This window comes from Mchenga conophoros, linkage group LG5, assembly GCF_057382185.1.
Source record: "Mchenga conophoros isolate Kocher_MC1m ecotype Shallow Benthic linkage group LG5, M_conophoros_male_GT1.1, whole genome shotgun sequence".
Lineage (NCBI taxonomy): Eukaryota > Metazoa > Chordata > Actinopteri > Cichliformes > Cichlidae > Mchenga > Mchenga conophoros.
This window is the reverse complement of record NC_140530.1, coordinates 37,667,596-37,692,673: the sequence shown is the minus strand read 5'-3', so window position 1 is coordinate 37,692,673 and position 25,078 is coordinate 37,667,596. Positions and strand designations below refer to the sequence as shown.

The window sequence follows — 25,078 nt, the reverse complement described above, 5'->3', positions numbered from 1 at the left end:
TATATACACATACACATACACACTTACATTGACAGGTAAACCAGTGCAAACTAGCCAGATTGTGGATTTGAACCTGGTGGGACTGTCGATCAAAGACGCTGAAGATATCTACCTATTCGGAGAAGCTCACTCAGAATAACGCCTCTGAGCTCACTGTAGTTGTGAGTCTTTGAGCACAAGAACGACAACTGGGGTGATCGTGGCTACGAGTTACTTTTTGCTTCGGCTCCAGTGAATCTGTCTGCTGGAGTGTTTTATCACACACCTCTACTTTTTCACCTGAAAATTTTTTTCCAGACATCTGACTGCATGTCTTTATCGTTTCATTATTTATTTTTTTGTTTCTGTGCTGACATAATTTTTTGCATTCAGTCTGTGCACACATTTTTGAAAAACACTATTTTCTTAAAACATTTTAAGATTAAAATTTCACTCACCATTCAAACGCACATTGATTTCCGTATGTGCCTGATGCCAGATTTCCTTCTGTGTGGCGACACAGTGATAGCGGCCAGTCTTTTTCACAGTAGTTTTGAGGGTGATGAAGAAGCGCTCTCCTTTTTTAGAGACCTGTGGCTCCTCTGAAGGAATGGTTTGATTGTTACTGTTCCACCACTCCACTGTAGGTTTGGGGTAAGCACCCTTAACATCACACTTAAGGACTGCCCAGTCATTTGTTTGATCAAGATTTGTGACAGAAGGCTCTGGAGCTGCACCTGTGAACACATAATACATTGTATAAGAATATAATAAGAATGTAAACACATAATAGAAATATTGTAAAAGAAAAATGGCAGTAAATCAGTTCTTTTTGATGTTTGAAAACAAAGAAAAGAGTACTAACTCAACTCAGAGTTTTTACTCAACAATATTTTAGACTCACATGCAGACATTTATATAGAGAAAAGGTTTGGACTAAGGTTGTGCGATTGGACAAATATATCAACTATCGATGATAGGCTGAGCTTTTCACCGATCACAATTTATTTATTTGAGCAAGTTTGCTAACAACGTTGGTGGAAGCTAAGAGAAGCAGTCAACAGAAAAAAAAATAGGAAGGATTTCAGTGCTGTTTATAATTGTCATAAATACGAATATAAATAAATATTTGAACAACTGTAGAGGTTACAGAAAATATCAGCAAAAACAAAATGCAATCTCCAAAACAAATCCACACTTCTCTTAAAACATATAACTAGAACTGTTTTTTTTTTAAATTACACTGAGAGGGATAAGATACTTTATGTAGCTCATAAGCTAGTTTTCTACTCGGTTGAATAACTTGTAAGGAGTTCACGTATACACACGAGGAGGCAAATATCAGTGACGTCAACAAGCATGACTCACCTGCGATGATTCGGACCTTTAACTTTTTAAAACGCAGAGGTTGTATGCGACCCGGGTTTGCATGGAAATATTAATAAATAAACATACTGTATATTTTCATGACATGGACAACATAGACACGGAGACGTTATACGTCGTTTTAAAGCTCAGATATTTATCTTTCAGTAGATTCATGAACCCCAGTGAAGGATTACGACTTAAAAACACCCGCGTCTTAATTTACGGCAGTAAATAGTTCGTGACGTTCATTCTAGCTATTAGCATCACCATTAAAAAGCCGTTTATTGGACAAAAAACAGAGTTTAAAAGACAAACATGGGGTCGTTTAAAGAAAAAAACCCCCACAGATTAACTTCAGCTCGTTTCAGTTCAAGCGGAAGTAAAAACAACCTGAAAAAAAATGAAATTATTCTGTCAAAAAGTTTTATCGGAGCTAAGCAAACTAACAAAACTGGGATTTTAAAGCCAGTTTTAAGGAATTGTAAGATTACTTCACCAATCAAGTTCGGTATCGCTGAAATCCTTAAACCCCCACGAACATCAATAACCTATCAGCATCTGCCGCCGACCTGAAGCGACGCGCCCACGAGACCGTTATTCTAATCAGTCAAACAGAAAAATTAATCTTTACGCCAATCACACGGCTGTTTGATTGACAGCTATCATCATCCGATAGAAAGTTAACGCAGTGAAACCACGCTCCTTTTGAATCTGGAAAAATTACCTGTCTGACCACATATGGAAGTTAATGTAGTTAACCTCGCTGTTTCAATTGAACGAAAATAAATTATAGAAAACCAATTTTATCTGTCGAAAAAGACCCTATTAAAAATACTTAATTATTATTTTCGTTATTTAGCAGATGGTTTTTGTAGTTTAGTATTTACGAACGTTTGAACGGCAAAAAAATAAAATTAATCCTTATTATTTGTTAACTTTGGAGAGATTATTGTGGCGTTTTAAGGTAATTGATTAGACATGCTCTGCTTTGCACTTTGAACTAAACTGTAATATCTTACAGCTACTTCTATATGTCAGCCTGAAATTTGGTACATTTATTGTAGACAAATTGAAGAGGATAGCCTGCAAGTTTTAGCCTCTTAGCCCTTAGAATGACTGATTAACTGTATTTAACACTTGAAGTAAAGGGCTAAAAATATCAAGGCTTCAGTCATTTCCTGCATAATCCTCAAACAAATGATCTGTGTTAGAGCTAAAGGTAAAACTAACAGACTGTATTAAAGATCACAGATTTTACTTCACAGTGATGAAACAGGCAGGTATCAGATATTTATGGTTTGTAAATTATTAAAAAGTTTATTCTGGTAGTTACAGACATGCAGAAGTGCACATGCCTGTGAGAGGCTCTAACAAGTTAATATGGGCTCTGAAAGGGAAAAAAGCACAAATATTAGAGGTGACTGTGTAATTATCAATAGGCAGTCAGTTCAAACTTGAGAAAACAAATTCAGGAGTGTTAACCTGCTATATTAGACATATTGTTATAATCCCTAACTAAAAAAGGAAGGCAAAGTCACATAATCCATAAATGTCCTTATGTATATTATACAAAAGGCTGGTTTATGGTGGTGGATGTGTTATGACACAATCAGAAAACAATTTGAACAGCTGTCAGTCTGAAATTTCAGGTGAAGTCAGAATTTTTTCATTCACCTTTTACAGTTGCATTCACAGAGATTTATTTTGTTTAGTGAAGACTGAATGGATCTGAGGGCACCTCAGAGCTTAGATAAGTAGACAGGTGCAGGGGCAGCATGAACATGGGAAGGTCTCAGTTTTTTTCATTAGATATTGCAAATATCACTGCAGGTGTGCTGTGGGGGTGAGACCCTGCCAGATGTGCATGCTGGCTGTTTCATCTGTAAGTAATCACCTGATTCATAACAGCACTCACCAACAGCAAGCTCAATGTGGAATCTTATACCACCGGACTGACTTTTTGGAAAAATACAGATATAGTTTCCTTTGTCCTCTAGCCTAGTGTCTGTTATTCTTATGGAGGCGTTGCCATGCTTCAGCTCTTCTGGAAAATGTGAGACTCGACCTTTGAACTCCACAGACTGATCTTCAAAGTCATTGTTATGATGTGTGCCATTATTGTATATGAACACCTGCTTTCCCTCTTTCTTCCAGTCAAACAGCATTGACTCAATGTTCTCATTGGTGCTGAGGGAACAGGGTAAAATGGCATCAGCATCTTCTTTCACCGTCACTCTGGTCACAGGTGTCCCTGAAAGACAAAACATTAATTAAACAGTGTGTTTTCATACAGATTGATGAGGACAGAAGGAAAAGTCAGGTATGAGTCAGGGACAGCTAACCAGAAGAAAGTTCACGCTTATTTTTTTTTATTAATCACGAACAACAAAAACCAATCCAAGTTCAACAAAAAAGAAAAACAGTCACAACATGAAATCGCAAACGTCGCAGTTTTTTGCTTTAGCTCCTCTTCACATTGTTCCTCTGTAGTCCACGCCTCACTGCACAGTGTGAGAGTAACTGGTTTAAACTGAGGCTGAAGGAGCTGAAGAGCTTGTTTCAGAGAGGATGGAGTCAGAGGCTGCACCAAGGCCCAGTCTGAGATAAACAAGGATCATTGTGAACTGTTAATCATGATAAACTGTTCCAGAAGTGTCCAAGAATCAAGTATGGAGCTGGAAATCAGTGTAATAGCTCACCTTTACTTCATGTACTACATTTCTGTTTACAGAAGTCAGTGTGAGGTCCATTAAAGAGGACTCTCTCTGAATATTGATTTTTGCTAATATTACTGCATCCACATGAGCTGTTACAGAAATGCTTCTCCCTTCTACCAACACACAGCTGAAGCACCCCCAAAACGAATCAAAGCACTCCCAAAGTTTTCTTACTTTTTTTGAGAATATTTGCTGTTTGTGTGACACACCACTAAAAATCTAAAAACCATACAGTACTTGGTTGAGACGTAATATTCTAACAACAAAATGGTTTGTTCCAGCTCGGCTTTCTCCTGCTCTGGCTCTAGCGCCCTTTCTGCCAGAGCGATGGTGGCTGAGATGCAGCTGGCTTAAAACAGGACATTTCAGCTGCATTTAACCTTCAGTTACTCTTTATATAGTTAGGTAGGAGTAGACCATGTTTCTTTTTAGCTGAAAACCATTACACCCAGGTAGGGATGCAAGAAAATATCGATACACCGAAATATCGCGAAATTTCGTGCAATGATACTGAATCGATATTCAAAATCAGTTTTATCAAGGTCTTCTACAGTTATCGAGGTCTCGCAATAACTGTAGAAGCGTCTAGATTGCCAAAACCAAAGAAGCAGAACAGTGGATGTGTGGCCAATTGTGCTAGCTAACTGATGATTGAAGAGGAGAGGATACAGCCGGCCCCAGCAGCTTTCGAATCTGATGTGTGAACTTATTTTGGATTTAGGACAAAAGAAGGCAGTAAAGACTATGACAAGAGCTATGCAGTCTGTAAAATCTGCACTGCCAGAGTCAAATATTCCGGTAACACAACAAATTTATGAACACACATGCCATAGCGACATAGCGTCAAATGCTAATTTTAAAATGAAACGAGGTGATCCCGCTCAACAGACAATTGAAGAAGTTAACTTTTCGAAACGCCCAGCAACTTCAACTTGTGCAACAAAAATAACGCAGTCAGTACTTGTTTTTATTTCCAAAGACATGCGCCCTCTGAGTGTTGTGGAGAATAAAGGATTTCGGAATATGATTAAAATGCTGGAGCCCTGTTACACCGTTCCTTCCCGACAACACATCACGGACATTGCTCTGCCAAAGTTGTACCACAAAGTCAAAGCAACAGTGCTGGACTCCCTGAGCTTGGCAGAGACAATTGCTTTGACATGCAAAGCAGAAACAGTGCCTCCTTCAGATACCAGCTCACAGGTTGATCATGGACGTAATTACAAGATGGAATAGCTCCTATGATATGATAGAATGATTTTTAGAACAGCAACCAGCCATCTGTGCAGCTCTTCTTTCTGCAGAAGTTAGGAAGAGTGAAAAAGAAATTTTCACATTGAGTCTGACATCACATGTGCAGAAGAAGTTGTCAGGGCACTCAAGCCTATGAAGGACGCCACCCTGGTGATGTCAGAGGAGAGCATGCCAACCCTGTCCATCATTGCTCCTCTTCATGCAAAGCTTGTGATTGGTGCACAAGAAAGTGTTGATGATACACCGACAGTAAGGGACATTAAGACTGCCATAGCAGAAGATCTGGGAAAGAGATATGTAAATGAGAGGGAGACACTATGGATGGCAGCTGTTGATCCTCAGTTTAAGGACCTGCCCTTCCTGTCTGAAGCAGAGACCAGTGAGACCTATTCCAGACTGTTGGACACTGAGGTGACTGTGATAAAGAAGGAAGAAAATGTAAGTAAATAAATGAATGAATTTATTTGGAAAATTCAACTGAAGTTATAAGCAAGTGAATAAATTTTATTTTATTTTTTAAGTATATTGATGACATTTGTCATCAAATATTAGTGCAGAACAGGGTGAATCTTGGATTTGAATTTTGACTTTCTGACAATATTACTATTTGAATTTAATGTTTTTCAGCAGCAAAAGAATAAGGAGACTGACAAACAGGTGGAGGAAGAGAATGCCACAGAGGAGGCTCATCACCCACATAACAAAGACAGCTTTGACTCCATCCCTCGGCCACCCCTAAAGAGACAGAGGACCTCATGTGCATTGGTGGACTTGCTCGGAGCTACGTTTGCCTCTACTAGTGACAATACTGCACCAAAATCAGAACATGATGTTGCTGCAGCTGAGATCAAGAGGTATAGAGATGAGACCCCTTTGCCTCTCACAGGAAATCCTCTCAGTTGGTGGAAGGACCATGAACAGGAATACCCTCAACTATCCAAAGTAGCAAGGAGTTTCCTATGCATTCCTGGAACAAGTGTCTCTGCAGAGAGAGTTTTCTCCTCTGCAGGAGACATAGTAAATGCACCAAGAAGTGTCCCGAGAGCTGACCATGTCGATCAGCTTGTATTCCTGCACAAAAATCTGGAAATTAAAAAATAAGCACTGAAAAAACACTATAACATGTAAAATCTCTGATATGAGAATGTTTGACATTTTGGTTGAGTCTCATAAGCACTTATTTAGATGAGTAAATTCCTTTTTTCAGGTTGTACTAAAAATGTTCCATTGATGGACACTGCAGAGCTGTACTTTATTTTACTTAATTGTAATAGCCCTTTACATTTTTTGTTAATGTTTACTTGGATGGATTCTTCAAGCAATTTCATTTTTGATTTATATTTGTTTATGTTAAGGTCACATAAAAAGTGCTTTGTTTTGATGCTCCATAGAGCAATTTTTGGATAAGTATTTTACAATCATAGTACTTAGCAAGTTAGACCTCAGTGTTACATTGTTTACTTTTTCATGTTAAAAAAATACTTGATATTTCAGAGAGAGAGAGAGTGTTTTTGTTTCAGATAGCTCATGTCAAGCATTTAACAGTTTGGACTGTTTACTGTGAGTTTTCCTAATTAAATTTAGTCCTACTAAACACAAATATCGTCTGGCTTTTAGTATCGCAATATATTGTATCGTCTACCCTGTATTATGATAAATATTATATCGCCAGATTCTTGCCAATACACACCCCTACACCCAGGTAACCTGCAGTGTTGAAAATGTGTTTTCCGAAGATGTTTGCTACCCTACAATCTGTCCTGCTCTGTAGTAAAATCAGCGACATTTGATCATCCTGCTGCTCCCATTGAAATTTATATAGCTTATTTAAAATCTAAAACTTTAAATTGTCCATAGCTTGCTGTTGTTGCCACCCTGTTTGAAATGGAATGAGAGAAGCTGCTTATTTTGTCATATGTGCATGTACCGATATCACACCCAAGGTACTAACTAGCTAACTGACTGGATGTGTGTGTGTGTGTGTGTGTGTGTGTGTGTGTGTGTGTGTGTGTGTGTGTTTGTGTGTGTGTGTGTGTGTGTGTACAGAGACAGCCAGGTTCATAATGGATATGAGGAAGTTTTTTCAGAAAAAAGGAGCCACATTCAGGTAAAAGTGTAAAATCAAATGATCCGTCAATCAAGAATAATGTTGGATCAGTGTTTCAATATTTATCTTTCATTAGATGTTCGTGTGGTTTGGTTATTTGCCTTTTGGTTGAAAGTACACTGAGAGAGGACTTTTTGTTAGTGATCTTAATAGTATTTTTTTATATTAATTTAATTTTTCATCTAATTGAATACAATCTATTTGTGTATGATTGTCAGTCCAAAGAGGGAGAGAGGAAAGAGGGAACGTGAGGAGAAAGTACAAGGTCAGGAAGAACCAGGTAAGAAAACAGACAGGGAGCAGTGACAGGCACAATAGGAAACTGTTAAACTGACAAAGAGAAAAAACCTGATTTTACTCACACAATCTGGAAGTTGTGTTCTCCCTATATTAAAGCTGCTGTACAGAATCTGCAAAACAAACTGGGTTGAAACATTTTTATCCTCTTTAACAACATTCCAACATAACATTATCATTGATTGGGGAGATTAAAATTAATGTTATATTTTTATGTGGTTCAGCCACAACTCTTCTAAAACCTCAGCCAGTAATAGGTAGGCCAACTTTTGGACCATCCAGTTGTCTGTATGACTGCTGCAGTACGTGCATCACATTTGCACACAGAAAGAGCCAAACAGCCCTGGTGGAGTGAGGAGCTGTAAAGAGAAGCAGATGCTCTGTTTATATTCTAAAAATGTTTTAAGCTTGTTTCAAAGATTCTGTACTGCAGCTTTAAATGTTTTCCAAAAGCACACATACACTTATCAGTGTTTCTCAAACCTTTTACAGTGTGAGAAAATGTCAAGCTCTCCCAAGCACCACTATGAAAGCATGAAACTCATAAATCTTACAACACAAAATTAGTATTATTAAATTAGTAAAATTAGCATCTGCAGTAAAGATCTTTTCATACATTCTACAACAGGCAAAGTTGCCTCCATTTTTATAATTTTTTATTAATATTTTGTACATTTCAAGGACTCTTCTGTTTTGGAAGTGTTTTTATGTGTCTGTATTATATTACACATACACATTAAAAGTGAATCTCTGTCCAAAAAATGCACTCAGTTTACTTTTTACTCACTGTGAGCATCATTCATTATTCTCACGCAGTAATTAAGGTTAGGATATGCATTTTTTTTTTTATTCCAATCCATTCTTCTTTTGCAGCATTTAAATAACCTTTATCAGATTTGATGGTTTTGTTACATACAAAAATGTGTTTTGTTTTTCTTTCACAAATGTGGGGATTAAATTGTTAAAATGTACAAAACAGTGATGTCGTGTTTTGTGATGAGGACCCAGGCACAGAGAGACTTGATGACTTTAAGAATCTTATGATTCAATAAAGAAATTTGCAGACTTGCACAGAGATGGTAAAATTATGATGACTAATAACGGAGACGAAGACAACAGACGATGAGGACAGGGAGGAACAGGGGTTTAAATGCACCAAGGAGACAGTCAGAGGAACTCGGGACAACTGAAGACATTTAAGGATGCAGGGACTGACAGAGACAGGGAAGAAGTCTCACCATGATGTGTAAAGTTTATTTTTCCTGGCTGGAGCTGCTCAGCATCCCCAAAACTCTGATCCTAGAATCGCCTCTGGTAATGATACCAACAATTATCACAACAAAGAGGGGAAATACCTCCAACATACGCAAACATTTTACCAGACAGCCTGTAATTATTTTACATAAAAGTAATGTCTTCAATATGCTGCTTAGAAATGGTGGTGACAATCAGCCAATGAGACTCAATAAAGAATCAAATCAATAAGTGATATTGATAATGTAATCAGAACCGCGAAATTCATCAATTCCCATGAATATGTGACTGCGCAGTGTTTGTGTTGTTTTCAGATTTTTGATCTGCTCTATTGACAGAAAAAAAAATCATGTCATGTTAGCTTTAAAACTCCACACAATAATTTGTGACCTTTACCAACACAATGTACCAGAGCAAACACTGCATCTCATATTCTCTCTCTCTCTCTCTGTCTCTCTCTCTCTCTCTCTCTCTCTCTCTCTCTCTCTCACACACACACTCTATACTTAGGACTATCAAAGTTAACTCAGTAATGAAGCCTTTTAAAATTCCTTTTAATGCCTCTAATTCTTAGATGCGTGATTAAGAAAATCAAGTGCTACTTCAGCTTTTAAGCTCTGTCACATGGTTCTCTCAACAAGACCACTGCAGATGTGAACAGAGTTATCACTGTGGTACACAGAGCCTAGAATATCACTTGGTGATGTGAAGAACCTTCCGCCCACTCGTTAAAGGGAGACCATGCTGGACAGACCATTCTACAAGCAAGAGGCTTTCAGTCATAGCTTGATCTGATGAAGAGCAGCAATACAGGCCAGAGCCATCTATTTACACAGAAGACCATCCCAGCAGTGGTCCAAACATGAAACAGCACACAGTGAGATAGTTTGCACTTTGCACATAAGTACTTGGCAACAGGTGCCACATCTATGTGATGTGAGAGGTTGTTTTTGACTGTATGGGCATGTTTTTCAGAAGAAGTAAGCAGCCCTGTCATCTAAAAATATCAAAATGCTTTTCTGCTTGAACAACTGTCTCAGTGCAAAGAAAGAAAAGTAATGATGAGCATAAGCTCAAGTGTACTCCTAGCAGGTTTTATAAGCATGCAATACCTTTTACAGAATATTCTTTATAGTATGTGTTATGTATTGTATTGTTACACTAATGAGAAAACACACATGCATATAAAGTTGCGATAATGAAAAACATACATGGACTGTTTTCTTTACTCTTCCTGAGCACTCAAAGCATTTTATACAACTTGCTTAATTTACTTTCTCATTCAAGCATTTATTATTATTTATTATTAATATTTTTCTAAGGTATTGCTTTCTTTCCGTTTGATTGAAATACCAACCTTCTGGTTACTAGATGACGTGCTCTGCCTCCTAAGCTACAACCACCTCCAATTTATCTGGCACTGCCATGATGTCAAGAGCATTAGGAAATTTCAAAAAATCTATATATTAATTTTTTAAAACAGAAAAAATAAATCTGTCAAATAATTGCAATTACATATTTTAATCAGTTGTTAGCCCTAAGTATTATAGTGTAATTATCAAAAATATCCAGTCAGACGCTTCACTTTGTGTGACGCTTTTTATCAGCACGATGGGCAATAACCCCAGTCAGAGCATCAGCTTTCCTGGAACCTTCTGGCATAATCTCAGCAACATAACAGGAAGTGTCCTTACAAAATAAAATCTTGGCAAATGGCAAATGAGATCATAAATAACTCAAGGTATGACTGCATATTATCAGCACAAGTGATAAGAACGTTTCAATCTCAAACATGACAGAACGGCTCAAATCCAAAGTTCTCGTCCTGCTCTCTGCTCGCGTTACTCTTTTCAGCGCCACTTAGCAGCATTTTAAATTATGTGTGGTAATGACTTTATAAGACTCTCACTGAAAAGATTACGTGTAGCATCATTGACATCAGGACACAGAAGGCGAGGTCCATTAAAATTGACTCTCTCTGCATGTTGACCTATTCTTATATAACTGCATCCGCTTGATGCAACAATTTTGGATGAACAACAGAGATCAATGTCAGGAGGTACAGGTAACATATTTCCCAGCATTCCCCTCTGCCATCAAAACTTTCCAGGAAAAGCCTCTATGTTAATGAGTGGAGTTAAAATCACAGAGCAAATATTTTTAAAAAGTAAAATTCAATTCACAAATGTTGGCTCCATAAAAAGAGTTAGGCATAATCATATAATACTTCTAGCTTTACCATGACTCCAGTAGCGTGGCTGTCTATTGTAATGTAGAAAACACTCTTTGATAGTGATTGCCTGAGATGAAATTTGACTTTCTCTTGTTGTAAAGTTGTTATTATTTTTTAAGCCAACAAATCAATAAAGTATTCTGATTCTGATATCCATATATCATATTTCAGTTACCACAAAGATGCATCAAAGGGTTGATGAATACATTTCTGATTCATTGCAGAGATCTTCGCATTTTTTGTTTAAGAGGGAAATAAAGACAGGTTTAGTCACATCTGGACTGAGACAAAAAACAAACAAACAAACAAAACAACAAAACAATCGACAACAATTGACACGTTTTGCTGCTGCAACTCTCAACTTTTCGCTTTTGTTTGTCTTTCTTTATGAAACACTACCTCTACACTATCTCTGTATTCGTAGAAACAGTGTATATGTGTTTCAAACTGAACATGAGGTTCATTGGGAAACAAATGTCACACAGTCTAAACAGAGACCAAAACAGATGCGTTTACAGGAAGCAGCGCACTGACAAAGACGCACACGCGTACGTAAAACACATGCAAACGAAATAATAAGTTTCGCTAATAAATAACGATCAACACAGAAAACAACTCTGGTTTTTTCAATACTGAAATGCGGCTGCATTAAAAGCTGATGTCACAGGTGTAGACTCCGCAGTCATCCACCCACTAAAGCAGCAGCCTGAGAAGCGTTAAAGCTCCATCCGCTCCTGTGAAACGTGACTGCGCCTGCACACATGATCAGTCTAAATCAGTGAGTTTCTTACCGGATTCAGCAGCAAACGTCCGTCCGGACAAAGTCAGGAAACAGAAGCTTAGAAACAGAAGTGGCAGAAGCTCCATGTCTGCACAAATCCTCAGAGGATCAAACGTTACAGGATCTCTTAAAAAGGGAGCTCGGAGCCACTCCTCCCAGCGCACTGACGCACAAAAAAGAAAAAGAAACATTCATTCTCCTTCTATTCTCTTAAAGCCGTAAGCTATAACTGCACTTCCGGTGTGATATGTGACAATATCAGCGACATTTAGCTCTAACATGTTTAATAACTGCGACAGTTACACAGAATCGCTGACAGCAGACAGATTAATGAGCAGAGATAACAGATTATTGTAACAGTTTATGTACAGGTTGAGGTAAAGAGAGAGGACACCCCATACTTCCAGAATCTGTAGCCTTTAAGGTCAAAGACGGCTTCATTTTTTTCACACTACCATCTCTATATCACACACACACACACAAGGAAAAAACAGACGTAAGTTAGTTGTAGTTATAATACTCTTCACATGCCTCATGGAAGCATGTCCTTTAGGAAAGCGGCCCAGAGGATGACCTGGGACACACTTCCACACTCCAGGAGATGATATCTTTTAGCTGGCCTTGGTGTCCACCTGGAGTACCTACATACCTGCTTTGAATGTTGTCTCCACAACTCAAACCTGCATAAGTGACCAAGGATGAAATTAGGGTGAAATTTGGACGGATCCATCCATCCATCTTCTTAACTGCTTGTCCATTTCAGAGACACCGTACAGAGATCCGTACAGCAGAACGCTGCTGCAGGATTGCTCTCCCCCCGCTTCAGGACACCTACACCAGGAGATGCCGGACTAGAGCAGCGCAGATACTGAAGGACCCGTCCCATCCTGGCAACAAACTGTTCCAACTTCTGCAATCTGGTAGAAGGTTCCGCATCTTCCGGGCAAGGACAGAGAGACTCAAGAGGAGCTTCTATCCCCAAGCCATCCGTGCCCTAAACACACACACCCGCCCTCTCACATCTTCTATAATTGACTGAGACAGGACTCTTCCAGACACTAAACCAAGGCACAATGTACATTTCAATTCCTTTAATTTTAAATATGTTTATATTGTCTATCCTGTAAAATAGTTAGATGTCTATTCATATTAATGTACAGAATTCACCTGCTTGCTGCTACTACTGCACATTCACCCAGTGTACATATATATATATATATATATATATATATATATATATATATATATATATAATGTTCTTCCTCTACACACCCCCCCCCCCAATTTTTGCACATGTCGAGGAGCGTGTCAGGCTACATTTCACTGTGTGTTATACTTGTATAACTATGCATGTGACAAATAAAGAACCTTGAACCTTGAACCTTGACACTTGGGGGGGGGGGGGGGGGGGGGGGGGGGGGGGGGTACACCTGGACAGGTCACCAGTCAGTGGTAGAATTTTCTGATTAATTGATCATTGGTTGGTAAATATATATATAGTCACTTCTGGCTTGGACAAACAATCGAACAAACAAAACATTTAGTTTCAGTCCAAAACCAATGGGTGCTTTTACAGTGGCTACATATCTTTTATATGTGAGCAGCGGATTCAACGTGTCGACTAAAATCTATATCATATATATCAAATCTAAAATAAAATATACCTGCATGTCTGAGAATAGTTACGAGCTTTAAGAGTTATATACACTGGTGTGAAAAAGTGTTTGCCCCCTTCCTGATTTCTATTTTTTGTTTGTCACAATTAAATGTTTCAGATCATCAAACAAATTTAAATATCAGACAAAGATAACGTAAGTAAACACAAAATGCATTTTCTAGATGGTGTTTATTATTAAGGGGCAAAAAAATCCAAACCGACATGGTCCTGTGTGAAAAAGTGTTTGCTCCCTAAACATAACAACTGGTTGTCCTACCCTACAATCAAGCATTTATGATAACTGGCAGCAAGTCTTTTAAAGTGCTGTGGAAGAATTTTGGTCCATTCACCTTTGCCAAATTGTTGTAAATCAGCCGCATTCGAGGGTTTTCCAGCATGAACTGGCCTTTTAAAGTAATTTCAAAGCATCTCAGTCGAGTTCAGGTCAGGACTTTGACTAGGCCACTCCAAAGTCTTCATTTTGTTTTTCTTAAGTCATTCAGAGGTGGACCTACTGGTGTGTTTTAGATCACTGTCCTGTTGCAGAACCCAAGTGCACTTCAGCTTGAGGCCACGAACACATGGCCAGACATTGTCCTTTAGGATGTTTAGGCAGACAACAGAATTCATGGTTCTATTTATCACATTAAGTTTTCCAGGTCCTGTACCACCCCCAACCTCTTCTCCGTCACTCCTGACTTCGTCATTCTATACCTGAGTTTTTCTGTTATAACCTGCTTCCTCAGATCCACAAAGACAAAGAGAACCTGCTTCTGGCCTTCTCTAAACTTCTCCATCAACAATCTCAAAGCAAACATCTCAGCATGAATCTACACTGCTGCTCACTGATTATAATCTCTTTTCTTAGCCTAGCTTCAACCACTCTTTTTCATATTTTTAGCTTTCAGCTTTATCATCAGCTTTATCCTTCATCCTTGTTCTTTAAAACTTACACTAGCTCACTTATTCCTCATTCCTGTAATGCCCACAGTGTGTATTAAACTATCTGTTTTAAAATACCACTGGTCTCTCTGTTAGACACCTCCATACCTCCACAGGTATCTGGACTAACTTGCTTTACTTCAATATAATCCAATTTTATTTATATAGCACAAAATCACAGTCTCCTCAAGGTGCTCCATACTGTAAGATAAAGACCACTCAATAACAGACAGAGACTACAACGATTAACCCCCCCCAACAACAAGCACTTGGTGACAGTGGGAAGGAAAACCCTTTTAACAAGAATATTTTCCTGGCAGAACCAGGCTCAGGGAGGGGCAGCCATGTGCTGCAACTGGCTCGGAGGAAAGGGAGAGCGATCAAGAGAAGCACATGGGAAAGAGCCACACAATAATAATGGGCCTTTCCACTCTCCATCCTCTTCATCACTGCCCTCAGTTGCTCCTTACTAATCATCGGTACTTCCTGATTCAACTGCCCTCCTTCCCCCCTCTCGCATTAAAAACAAAGCTGGACATTTTAATCTGGGTCCATATTTCTGTCTGTGCACAATTACCCACCTGCAGATCATAGTACACACAGTGAGGTTCTCATGTTCCTGAATGGTGGGAAATTACATGTTTTACATTCTGATGCCAACAGATCCATCCACTCAGGGACTATGAAGCTATTAAAATCTCCAGAGGAGAGAGAAATTCAAATTTCTTTAAAACATAAACTGAGTGTTTTTAAGGCATGACTAATCATTTTAAAATTAAACGTGAGATTACTACTATTCTGAGAATTGACAGCTGAATTTTTTCTCAAAGTCAGACAGAGGAATGATACTACAACCCAGGCTATGAAGTCTTTAAACAAAAGAAAAAAGATTTCAGCTCCACTCTCACTTTCACTTTAAACGACAGACTTCCTGTCAGGCAATTAGATTTCACAACAAGCTGGCCGTCATCCAGAAGGCCAGACTTCCAAGAACTGATAGCCTTTGGAATAATGACCGTATGTCAGGAGCTGTACTGATCTATGTACTCACAGCATATTATCTTCATGATGCAGCATCTCCTCTATCAAGGAAACTGCAGGCATTCATGAGAACTGATGACAGTAACAGGAAGAAGTAAGATGCGTTTATGACTTTTCTTTTTGCACCACTAATCATTTTCACTTTTCATGTGAACAACATGAATGAAAATGCATGTCAAACTACTTATTCTGCCTTGTTGTCATCTACTGTTCAGAAACCCTGATTAAAATCAGAGTTAAACCAGTGACTTAGAGGCTTTTTAAAAATATTCACAACAATCATCCAGAAGGCCAGACTTCCAAGAATCAGATTCAGATTCATGAAGGCAGAAGAGCAGAGAAAGAAACAAGTGAGAGTAAAAAAAAACAAGCTTCATAAAGAATGAAACCCTGGCTTTGCACTGTTGTGCGTTCATACTCATATATTTGTATTTGGTTTGAAAAGACGAGCTCTATAATGAACTCTCTATAGGCTCCTCTGGGTAAGATAAGATAAGATAAGATAGAACTTTATTAATCCCTCGGGTGGGTTCCTCTGGGAAATTCGATTTCCAAAAAAGCACAGCACCGACAGAAGTTACAGAATATTATACACACACACACACACACACACACACACACACACACACACACACACACACACACACACACACACACACACAGAGACAATATAAATAAAATATACGAAGGGGATAAATAGAATAAATAGGAATAAAAAATAAAAATACAAGTGAATTGCACATTTCAAGTATTGAGTCTATTGCACCGTTGACTATTTACAAAAGTATTGCACAGTGAGGTGAAGAGGCACTACAGCTTAGTTGTTCCCCCCTCCTTTGTCCTCCTGTTTCCCCTCCAGAGAGGAGTTAAACAGTCTGATGGTGTGTGGGACAAAGGAGTTTTTAAGTCTGTTGGTTCTTGTCTTGGGGAGAAGCAACCTGTCACTGAACAGACTCTTCTGGTTGTTAATGGCCGTGTGCAGAGGATGCCCAGCATTGTCCATAATGTCCATCAGTTTCTTTAATGTCCTTTTCTCTGCCACTGTCACCAGAGTGTCCAGCTTCATGCCGACCACAGAGCTAGCCTTCCTGATCAGTTTCTCCAGCCTGCATGAGTCCTTCTTTGCTGTGCTGCTCCCCCAGCACACCACAGCATAGAAAAGTACTCCAGCAACCACTGACTGGTAAAACATCCTCAGGAGCTTCCTGCAGATGTTAAAAGACCTCAGCCTCCTGAGGAAGTACAGTCGGCTTTGGGCTTTTTTATACAGGTGCTCTGTGTTGCATGACCAGTCCAGTTTATTGTCCACCCACAGCCCGAGGTACTTGTACTTGTTGACCACCTCCACCTCCTCCCCCTCTATCTGAACCGGCAGTGGACCTTCTCTGGACCTCCCGAAGTCCACAACCAGTTCCTTAGTCTTTGAGGTGTTGAGTTGCAGGTGGTTTGTGTGACTCCATGCGACAAAGTTCCTCACCAGACTTCTGTACTCCTCTTCCTGATCATCCCAGATACACCCCATGATGGCCGTGTCATCTGCAAACTTCTGAATATGGCATAATTCAGAGTTGTAGCAGAAGTCAGAGGTGTACAGGGTGAAGAGAAGAGGGGACAGCACAGTTCCCTGTGGTGCTCCTGTGCTGCTGACCACTGTGTCAGACGTGATGTCCTTCAGCCTGACGTACTGTGGTCTGTCGGTGAGGTAGTCGGAGATCCAAGCCACCAGGCAGGGGTCCACCTCCATCCTGTTCAGTTTTTCCTGAAGCATACAGGGCCGGATGCTATTAAAGGCACTGGAAAAGTCAAGAAACAGGATCCTGACCGTGCCTTTTCCCCCATCCAGGTGTGAGTGGGCTCTGTGTAGGAGGTACAGGATGGTACAGGCATGGTATTGTCATTCATTCATTTATCTATCTTTATTATTTACATGAGTACATGTGCAATATAACAATAGAGCTGATAGGCTGGAAGGGGAGGAGAGAAAAAAATAGACAGAAAGAAAAAATAAAAATTGGAGAAATGAGAGAAGAGAGAAAAACACAAGCACAAGTAGAAAAACACAACAACTCACCAACTGTTGGAGAAAACACAAAAATAAAAAATAAACAGCAGCACAAGAGTACCAAAGAGCTGAGAAGACATCTCGATGACAAGTGTGTGCCCACCCCAGCAGCACAAGGAGGGAGGCCTCACAGCCAAAGACCAAGAGCCCCACAGAACCACAGGCAGCCAGAGGCCCGACCCAGGAGCTGAGAACTGCACCTGGGATGTTGATGCAGTAATGATGATACACTGCTGAAGACATCAAGTTTAAAGCTAACCCTCAAAACTTCACCAACTTTACATTTTTTTCTTTGTTATTCAAGAAAAACTGCAGCAGCTGCTGAAAAAGTTTCTCTTATACTTTAGAATGAAAGTGAAAAGTAGAGTTTAATCTAAACTTTAAGGATCTGTTGGATCAACATTGCTTTCTTATTTTAGGATTGCATATTTAAAGTAGGGTGACATTAAACTGATGGTGTGATTACATGAAAAATAATAGAATAGAATAGAATAGAATAGCCTTTATTGTCATTGTACAGAGTACAACGAAATTGGAGTGCCACTCCCTTGGTGCAAGTTTCAATAATAAATATAAGTGTAAAATATAAAAAGTACAAAAAAAACAATCGTAAGTACTCAAACAATAGTAAGTACGATATATACAGGATAGCAGCATAATATAATGGCAGTGACGGTATGGTATAGTTAAGCAGGTTCAATTGTTTTTGTGCTTATTTACTACGCTGATAGCTCTGGGAAAGAAGCTATCCCTGAATCTGTTTGTCCTGGTTTTATGTGACCTGTACCGTTGGCCTGACGGTAATAGTTCAAACAGTTGGTTGCTGGGGTGAGAGTGGTCCTTGATGATATTGCCAGCTCTGCTGAGGTACCGAGAGTTTGCAGTGACCTCCAGGCTGGGCAGAGAGCAGCCAGTGATCTTCTGGGCTGTGTTGATGACCCTCTGCAGTGCTTTCCTGTCTGCAGCTGAGCACCCTGCATACCATGTTGTTATGCCGTACGTTAGGATGCTCTCTATGGTGGCTCTGTAAAATGTCACCAGCAGCCTCTCCTCCAGGTTGTTCCTCCTGAGCACTCTCAGAAAGTGGAGACGCTGCTGGGCCTTTTTAACCACCGCCGTGGTATTTGCAGTCCAGGAGAGGTCATCAGAGATGTGCACGCCCAGAAACCTCATGGAGTGTACCCTCTCCACACAGCTCCCGTGGATGTAGAATGGGGCCGGGTCTGCTCTGCCCTTCCTGAAGTCCAAGATAAGTTCTTTAGTTTTCGTGGTGTTCAGTTGGAGGTTGTTAACTGAACACCACTCAGTCAGTCTGTTGACCTCATCTCTGTAGTCCGACTCCTCCCCCCTTGAGATGAGTCCAACCACTGTGGTGCCATCCGCGAACTTTATGATGGTGTTTGAGAGATAGGTAGGGGAGAAGTCGGATGTGTAGAGCGTAAACAGGAGGGGACTCAAAACACATCCTTGTGGAGACCCGGTGCTGAGTGTGACGGTGCTGGACAGGTGGGGGCCGAGTCTGACAGACTGTGGTCTATTTGTCAGGAAGTCCTTGATCCAGAGGCAAATTGGGGTGGAGTAAAAAGGTTGTGAGTACAAACTTGGTGACTGGCAGTCTTTCATAGAGCAGAAAAACAGCTCAGATGAGTATTTTGTTTCTCTTCGGTTTCTGTCTTTAGGTATTTTGTGTATGACAGAGTAACTGTGTACAAGAGCGCAGAGCTCAGCCTCTCAGGATTAAACCACAATAAATTTCTTTATGTTAATTTCTCAGCAGATTGATGAAATCCAAACTGACAGCATCAGTACAGGGAACAGTTTTAATCTGCAGTAAATTCATGTGATGTAATTTGTTCTGTAGATATTCTAAAACTAATTCTTCATTAATTATTAAACTGTACTCATTATAAGAAATTCTTTCAAACGTATACTGAATGAATTAGTTTAACTAATGACTAGTAGGAAATGTAAAAGTACAAACAAGAACAGCACTTCGCTCTCGCTCTGCAGGCCTACTTGTTGTTCCTAGAGTATTTAAAAGTAGAATGGGAGGCAGAGCCTTCAGTTTTCAGGCCCCTCTTCTGTGGAACCAGCTTCCAGTTTGGATTCAGGAGACAGACACTATCTCTACTTTCAAGATTAGGCTTCAAACTTTTAATAAAGTATTTAGTTGGGGCTGGACCAGGTGACCCTGAATCCTCCCATGATGGATTCCCATGCACTGTTTCCGCTTCACTCACCTTTTTTCACTCTGTGTTTATACATCACTACTGTGTTCATCCATTACTTATTATTAGTCTGTCTCTCTCCCACAGTGTGTCTTTGTTCTGTCTTCCTCCGCTGACCCCTGATCAGTCATGGCAGATAGCCGTCCCCTCTGCCTGTCATACAGCACAGTGTGCACAGCTTAAGGAGTCAAAGAAAACGTCCTCGCTAAAGGATCAACTTTCTTCAAGTATTTCCAACATGCAGAACATTTAGAAGAAGAAATATTCTCATCAGGTGCCAACAGGAGACATTAAGTAGTATCAAATGCTATCATTACTAACAATCTTTGCGTTGTCGTTGCTCAACTAATCTTTTACTAGGAAAAATCTGTAATAACAGTGTTTGGGTCACAGTGCAGTCTCACACTGCAGCAGTGCCCAGTCCTGTTCCATCATGTATGTTTGCAGATCAAGAAACAAAAAATTAAACACATGAAAAACTTAAAACCAGGAAGAAAAGAGAAAGAGAGAAATGATTTAAAAGATAAGTTTCAATTATATTCTATGTGTTTCTGAAGAAAAACCTCAAACCCACACAGTAAGCCAGAGTGCACCCTCAGGCTGATCTTCAGACACATCAAACACACAAACAGGAAGTGTTGCAACACGTTTTTGTACTGCAAGTGTGAACAGCACTGAGGAAACCAAACATTAACACAGCTTCAGAGGTAAAACCTCTACAGTCCCAGGAGTCGTTGCACTTTCTGAAGAAAAATCAGTAATCACAGTGTTTAGCTGGCAGTGCAGTCACACACGGCAGCAGTGCCCAGTCCTGCTTCATCAGGTATGAAGGAAAGAGAAAGAGCTGTTGCCACATCAACAGTTTAGTGATTAAAACAAAGATCTGACCTAAACTCTAAAGAAACAGAAACTCACCCTTAGAGAGAGAAACATCTGGTTACAGCAGGATTTACAATCAGTGCTATTAGGAAATCCAAAATTATAAAACAACAACATCCAGATCAATAAGGAAGAACACAAATTATTGAGACAGAATTCAGTTATTTCTGGCGATTACACTTCAATGATCCATCGTAGCAGAATGGACCCCCAACAGAGAACAGATCAGGACAAGTTATAGTTTCTGAAATCAATGAGCAGACAGACAAGGAAAGTAAAATAAAAAAATATATAAATACCGTATTTCCCGGACTACAAAGCGCACCTGAATATTAGCCGCACAAGCTAAAATCAGGGGAAAATCCTGTTTTGTACATACATTAGCCGCACCTGACTAAAAGCCGCAGGTGTTTCAATGTTGACTTATAATATGTAAGAGAATGTGCACAAAGCGAATTGTCAGGAAAGAGATGGCTGTTTGGAGACATCACTTTTATTAATATTTTGAAAAACAAGTTATGGGTACATATTTGCATAACTTTTTAGGTATATGTACAAGTAGCGGTAATTACAAGTACGAAACCTGTACTGTGCTTCATAAATGAGTAACAAATGTAGTACATAACAATAACCTACAGCACACCAGAAAAATAGATCCGGCCTACCTTTTAGGCTCAGGTGCAGTGACACGGCTTTAACAAGAAGAAAGGTCAGTCATTCACCACCATCTTCCCCAGTGTCGGAGACGAACAGGCTCAGGGTGGATACTGTAACATGTTGACTCATGTGTGTATCAACCACTAGATGGCACTGTGTTGCTGCAATGTGTGTAATTCACTCGCGAGCAAGAAGCTCCAGAGGAAATGGAGAAGTAGACGAAATAAAGTGGAATCGGAGCAGAGATTGGTGTGTGCGTGCAGTTAGTAAGAAGCTCGGTATATAGACAAAAACAACACATGGTGTCAGAGTAGCGGCTTTCTACGCAATCCCTCGCCGTCGGACAGCGCAGACATGGAGGCTTACGGCGTTCCCACACCGCGTATGGATTGGGACTCTAGCAACCTGCCCGAGGCATGGCGGCGTTTCAAGCAGCACGCCGAGCTAATGTTCGCTGGTCCTCTCCGGGGAAGGAGGAGGCAGACAAATGCAGCTACCTTCTTCAATGGGTCGGTGAGAAAGGACGGGACGTCTACAACACGTGGACGCTCACCGCAGACGACTCCCGAAAGCTTCAGACGTACTACGATAAGTACACTGATTACATCATACCGAAAGCTAACCCAATCTACGCCCGATATAAGTTCCATGAAAAGATGCAGGGTGAAAATGAGACATTTGAACAGTTTATTACAGAGCTGAAACTGCTTGCTAAAGACTGTGGGTACCCAAATACAGATGAAATGGTCAGGGATCGCATTGTATTTGCCACTAACTCGCCACACGTCCGAGAAAAGCTACTCAGCCAAGGCGCAGAGCTCACGCTAGAGAAAGCTATAGATATAGCACGATCACACGAGCTAGCAAAGCAACAGCTAAAAACTATGGGTCACTCCAGGGGCCAAGAAACTGTGCACGCCATCGGCAGGAAATCGCACAGACAAGAATATCAAACAAGAAGCGTGAGACCAAAAGAACACGCTAATGCAACACTAAAAACGTGCAGCTATTGTGCCGGACAACACAGTAATAAAGACACCTGCCCAGCAAAAGGGAAGCAATGTGCAAAATGCAAGAAAATGAACCATTTTGCGAGAGCATGCAGGTCAAGACTCCCTTCGCAGACAAAAGCCCACCTCAAATCAGTACACACTGTGAGAGAGAACATAGAAATGTCAACTATGGACACAGATGAGGACCAAGACTGTTTCTACATTGATAGCATTACCATAGAAAATGAAGGAAGAAATGATGAGCAAGCATATGCAGACATGCAGCTTGGTTCCCCCCCCACAGACAGTGAGGTTTAAAGTTGACACTGGGGCGCAAGCAAACACAATTCCAGCTAACATGTTCCAGACACTCTTCCCACACGTGACACTGAAGCCTGTCACACACAAGCTCACAGATTATGGGGGACACTCACTCAGCGTGGAAGGAAAATGCCAGTTAAAATGCAAACACAAAGACAAGACCTGCACGTTGGAATTCCATGTTGTTAACACAAGCGCCCCACCTGTATTAGCAATGAAAGCTTGCCGTGACCTTAACCTGGTAAGGATCGTGATGGCAGTGACGGAGGAAAGAGGCAAGACAACCAACAGTTCACAGGCAATACTAGACGAATATGCAGACGTATTCAAAGGGATAGGAGAATTTCCTGGTGAATGCAGTTTCCATGTAAATCCAGACGTTGCACCCACAGTCAGCCCACCTCGTCGGATTCCCATTGCTCTGCGAGCCCGACTCAAAGACGAGCTCGACAACATGGAAAGGAACCAAATCATATGCAAGGTCACAGATCCTACGGACTGGGTGAATGCACTTGTTGTCGTGGAAAAACCCAAGACAGGCAGACTCAGAATATGTCTGGACCCCAGACCCCTCAACAAGGCTATACAAAGACCCCATTACCCTCTACCCACCTTGGAGGATGTCACCACAAAACTTGCTGGGGCCAAGTATTTCAGTGTTTTGGACGCCAGATCAGGCTACTGGGCCATTAAGCTAAGCCACGAATCATCTCTGTTAACCACATTTAATACTGTGTTTGGCAGGTACCGCTTCCTCAGGTTGCCATTCGGCATAATCTCAGCTCAGGATGAGTTCCAGCGACGCGTGGACGAGACCTACGAGGGCCTGAGGGGCGTGGCAGCCATTGTGGACGACGTACTGGTCTTCGGAGAAACCAAACAGGAACATGACGACAACCTGAGGGCCATGCTGCAGCGCAGCAGAGAGAGAGGTGTAAAACTGAACCCTGACAAGTGCACCATCTGCGTCAAAGAGGTCAGTTACTTCGGTCACACATTGTCACACGAAGGGCTGAAACCAGATCCACAAAAAGTAAAAGCAGTCCAAGACATGGCGCCCCCACAGAACAGGGCGGAATTGGAAACAGTGCTGGGGATGGTTAATTATCTAGCAAGATTTGCCCCACACCTGTCAGAGATAAATGCTCCGCTCCGCCAGCTGTTAAAGCAGGACAGTGAGTTTGTATGGGACAAGAACCATGACAGAGCCTTTCAACGAATGAAGGAGCTGATCACTAAAGAACCAGGCCCAGTTCTCTCCTTCTTCGACCCCAAGAAAGCGCTACGACTCCAGGTCGATGCATCCAAAAGTGGCCTCGGTGCTGTGATGCTGCAGGACGGCAAGCCAGTTGCCTACGCATCCAAGTCACTTAACAGCACTGAGCAGAACTATGCCCAAATAGAAAAAGAGCTGTATGCTGTTCTCTTTGGTTGCAAGCGGTTCCACGAGTACATGTACGGTCGACATGTGACCATTGAGTCGGACCACAAGCCACTTGAGTCCATACTCAAAAAAACACTAGCATCAGCACCACCACGGCTACAGAGGATGATAATACAGCTGCAAAAGTACGACATCAGCATCATCCACAAGCCAGGGAAAGACATCCCGGTAGCCGACACGCTCTCCCGGAAATCCATAGAGTTTCACGACAAATCACTATGTGACGGGATGGATGCGCAGATCCACTCAGTCCTCAGCAACATGCCTGTCAGTGATCAGAGACTCTCAGAGATAAGAAACGAAACAGCCCAAGATCCACAGCTCAACAGCCTGAGACGGACCACATTGAGTGGATGGCCTGATAAACGGTCTCAATGTCCGCCTGACATTCAGGAGTTTTGGAACCACAGGGATGAGATCTCACTGATAGACGGGATCATGTTTAAAGGAGAGAAAATGATCATCCCAAAAAGGCTCAGAAAGGACATGATAGATCAGATTCATTCCAGCCATATGGGCATAGAAAAGAGCAAAAACAGAGCCAGAGACCTTCTGTTTTGGCCAGGCATGGGAAAGCAGATTGAGGAAGCAGTCGGAGCCTGCAGCACATGCCAGGAGAGACAAGCTGCTAACCCCAAGGAACCCCTGTTGTCACATGCAATACCAGAACGACCGTGGCAGGTCATAGCCACCGATCTGTTCACTTGGAACTCGGAAGACTACATCATCATGGTAGATTACTACAGTAGATTCTTCGAGTTGGAAAGACTGCGCAGCTGCACTGCAGAAGCAGTGATCCACAAACTAAAGTCAGCCATGGCTAGGCATGGTATTCCAGAGTCGGTGATTAGTGATAACGGTCCGT

The 25,078-nt window shown here is 40.9% G+C and overlaps 1 protein-coding gene across 1 annotated transcript; it reads right to left on the bottom strand.

Moving 5' to 3' along the window:
* Positions 1 to 2,660: 2,660 nt before the first annotated feature.
* LOC146575091 (butyrophilin-like protein 10) lies at positions 2,661 to 12,118 on the bottom strand. The gene is made up of 3 exons (XM_085275280.1): positions 12,001 to 12,118; positions 3,263 to 3,598; positions 2,661 to 2,734 (listed from the first exon to the last, which is right to left on the bottom strand). The coding sequence occupies exons 1-3, from the start codon at positions 12,074 to 12,076 to the stop codon at positions 2,715 to 2,717; spliced, it is 432 nt and encodes a 143-aa protein (XP_085131406.1). The 5' UTR covers positions 12,077 to 12,118; the 3' UTR covers positions 2,661 to 2,714.
* Between the last annotated feature and the right edge of the window lie 12,960 nt (positions 12,119 to 25,078).